This window comes from Hypanus sabinus, chromosome 8 (genome assembly GCF_030144855.1).
Source record: "Hypanus sabinus isolate sHypSab1 chromosome 8, sHypSab1.hap1, whole genome shotgun sequence".
Lineage (NCBI taxonomy): Eukaryota > Metazoa > Chordata > Chondrichthyes > Myliobatiformes > Dasyatidae > Hypanus > Hypanus sabinus.
This window is the reverse complement of record NC_082713.1, coordinates 55,284,713-55,288,517: the sequence shown is the minus strand read 5'-3', so window position 1 is coordinate 55,288,517 and position 3,805 is coordinate 55,284,713. Positions and strand designations below refer to the sequence as shown.

Genomic DNA, 3,805 nt, shown 5'->3' with positions numbered 1-3,805 from the left:
CTGGGGCGAAGGGGCTTTAGCCAAAGCCTCGGGAATTCTTTCTCCAGCAATGCCGGGATCGCTGTTGAAAGCCCATATTTTCTGTTCGGGTTTTTGTTACTATTATTGTCTCTCTAATCATTCCTCATAGTTCTTGACTTGCCTGTAGGAGTTTGTATTTCAGGAGTGCATGTGGTTTTTAAATTAACAAAATCCATGTTAGTACTCTCACTCCTTCTCTGAGTCGCAATGATTATTGTAATCCAATTACTATCCCCGTCCTTCTCTGAAGAAAATCCGAACGATACTCTAAATAGCCCTATCAAATCGGCTAGATCGCCAAAAAATGATCTCTGGCTGGTCAGTTTTCAACGGAGGGGATGCTAAAATCTTCCGTGTTCAAATTTCAAAAGTCACTTAAAGGGTTTTTCCCTCCTATTGAGAGGATAATCAGAACTAAGGCATTTTAGCACCAAGAAGTAAGTTTTTATTTATGTGTGTGTTTTAACAGATTGCAGTTACTGTAGTTAGGGAATGTTAATACTTTACCTAAGTCAACAGCAGACGTGAATCTGCACTTTGAGTGTTTGGAACTAACAGTAAGTTTCCGCAACACATTCCCAGTAAAACAGGATTTTGCTACTCCCTCTGTCAGAACTGACGTTCGTCAATTTTCATCCAGGAGCAAGAAATCGCTGGAAGATGGGACCCGAGCCAGCCTGAGCCAATGAAGAGACTGGATGGGCGGGTCCACCCGCCTGCCCGCCGATCGGAAAGCCGCGTACCAATGATCGAGGCCGAGGGGCGGCCCAGGTGGCGTGTCCAGCAGCTGGCGTGGGTATAACTCAGCGACAAGCGGATGGAGTGTGGTCGGGACAGCGCTAGTTCAGCACTCACCTGCACATGACCCATTTGCAGACATGATGTCCATGAATAGCAAGCAGCCTTTCGGCATGCACCCCATCCTACATGAGCCCAAATACACGACTCTGCACTCAAGCACAGAGGCCATCCGGAGAGCCTGCTTGCCCACCCCACCGGTAAGTCCGGCTAGTCCTTCCAGCTGACCGCCTCGGGGAAAATTGCCCATTTACTACGCTAGTTTGGAAAGATTTTTTTTTAATTGATTACATTTACTACATGGAACTCTGTCAATTTGTCGGATCATGTGAAGAATTTTCTGTATATTGTTATTTATAAGGAGGCGACTAGTGATGGGTAAGATATCTTTTTGGCACTCTTGCGGGCAGGGTTGCTATTCTCAAATTCATATTTAAAATAACCTCTGAAGCAGGGGACCAAGTGTCCAAAATTAATGATTAGAAAAGTTATTTGAATCCAGGGCATTCTAGATTGTGCGTATCCAACCAAATGTACATTCGGTGCACGATGATGGGATTTATGATTGCATCGCCTTTCATTACTTTTACCATTTTGCGAGTTGCATAAAATACCCTTGCCAACTGGTACTGAGTTTCAACGGATCCTCGTGTCGAGTTCATTCATTTTCTTTAAATTATTAGTGTGTGTGTGTCTGTGTGTGTGTGTGTGTGTGTGTGTGTGTGTGTGTGTGTGTGTGTGTGTGTGTGTGTGTGTGTGTGTGTGTTTGTGTGTGTGCGTTTGTGTGTGTGTGTTTGTGTGTGTGTGTGTGTGTGTGTGTGTGTGTGTGTGTTTGTGTGTGTGAGAGAGAGAGAGAGAGAAAGAAATCGACTGAATGTTGCTATTGTGGATGCATTTAAAAAGACCCGTCAATTGCAGAATGTCAAGAAGGCAGCGATAATTATGAAGGCTGAGAGTATGTCGCTGGAACTCCTGGGTTTAGAGTGAGGTGTCTATTTCACTGGCGAGTTCCCAAAGACTCCAGCATTAAGTTACAGCATTGTTCTCTCCGCTGACTGCGATCTTGACAATAACATGATCTCTCTTTTTTAATTTCATTTGTAGCTGCAAAGCAATATTTTCGCCGGACTTGATGAAACTTTGCTGTCCCGAGCCGAAGCACTGGCAGCCGTGGATATTGTATCGCAGAAAAACCATCCCTTTAAGCCAGATGTTACCTACCATACAATGAGCAGCGTGTCGTGCACTCCTACCTCATCTTCTGTGCATCTACCCCATCCATCGGTGCTGACCTCCCATCCCCACCACCACCATCACCATCAGTCTGCCCAGGGGCTGGAAGGAGACCTCCTGGACCACCTGAACCCTGGTCTGTCCCTGAGTGGGATGACAGGGCCCGATGTGGGGTCCACGCCATCACATCCCCATGCGCACATGCCTGGCATGAACCACATGTCACATCACCCTCATCACCACCAGCCTATGAACATTTCCCATTCCCACGCCTTGTCTGCCCATATCGGCCTTGGAAGCAACGAGGGAGAGGCAGATCCAAGGGAGCTGGAGTCCTTCGCAGAGAGGTTCAAGCAGAGAAGGATCAAACTTGGAGTGACGCAAGCCGATGTTGGGTCGGCCTTGGCCAACCTGAAGATCCCTGGTGTGGGTTGTTTAAGTCAAAGCACTATCTGCAGGTTTGAATCCTTAACTCTCTCGCATAATAACATGATTGCGCTTAAGCCTATTCTGGAGGCCTGGTTGGATGAAGCTGAGAGGGCGCAGAGAGAGAAAATGACCAAGCCCGAGCTCTTTAATGGAGGGGACAGGAAGCGTAAACGTACCTCTATCGCTGCGCCGGAAAAGCGATCCTTAGAAGCTTATTTCGCCGTTCAGCCTCGTCCTTCATCCGAGAAGATCGCGGCAATCGCAGAGAAATTGGACCTGAAAAAGAATGTGGTGAGAGTGTGGTTTTGCAATCAGAGACAGAAACAAAAACGAATGAAATTTTCCGCCACACATTAAGACAATCTGCACACTGCTCTATCCAACTGAGACGACGTGGACCAGGATTTAATACATTTTGATTCCTTGGTTAAGCTTTGCCCTACAAATGGAAGCAATGGCAAGGACATCCAGCCGGAAGTATATCTCTGAAGAATGAGTTTGAATTGTGTATATTTTGTACGGGTTTGAGAGAAGCAAGCTTGGTGTCTTGGTTTAGATGAGACGTCGTTAACTTATTTGGCAGACATACTGTAACACAATAATCTCAACGAGACTTGAATAATGTTTAATCACATTCTTGTGAAAAAAATATCCTGTTTGCTTTTCTACTGTAAAAGGCTGTACAAAGTCAATGAATGAATTGTGCGTTTAACCTTTATTCACAAACTGGTGTAGTTCATTGATCCGGCGATGTATATCTGCAGCTGAAGTGGGCACGGTACTGGGCTCGGTTATGAAATATACCGCTGTCGATTTCATTCAGTTAAAAACAGCAGAAAGAATCAGACCTGTAAAATCGGGTCGCAATAATTCTATTGTACCCCCCTCACCCCGTATGGTCCACAAATCTGTCTCTGCATGATTTATACATCATTTCAGTTTAGTGAATGTCGCTTTAACCATATTAATAACAAAAATAAAAAATAAGTTTAAATGTTTTGCAATAACTGTTTACGAATGGTTTCCTACCTCACCCACCCCGAGGGTTTTCACGACGTTCTCACTCTCCCATCCCGAATCTTATTTATCTCAATCATAAATTTATTTATTCGGAATGAAAGGGGAATCATAATGCCTTGACAATCAAAATTACTTTAAGACAACGTGTCGTGGTACAATAGAATAGCTTGAAACGATTGGAAATTGTTACATATGGAAAGTTATAAATGAGAGGCCAAGTACAGTCAGAGTGCGATCACTGTCAGACGTTTTCGCGTCGTTTGCTGCTTATGTTTCATTTGCTGTGCGAAATCCATTCTCTAAA

General features: G+C 44.7%; 1 protein-coding gene across 1 annotated transcript; it reads left to right on the top strand.

Annotated features, from left to right (window-relative positions):
• Positions 1-899: 899 nt before the first annotated feature.
• On the top strand, positions 900-2,838 carry LOC132397747 (brain-specific homeobox/POU domain protein 3-like). Its single transcript, XM_059976509.1, has 2 exons — positions 900-1,019; positions 1,924-2,838. The coding sequence occupies exons 1-2, from the start codon at positions 900-902 to the stop codon at positions 2,836-2,838; spliced, it is 1,035 nt and encodes a 344-aa protein (XP_059832492.1).
• The last annotated feature ends 967 nt before the right edge of the window (positions 2,839-3,805 follow it).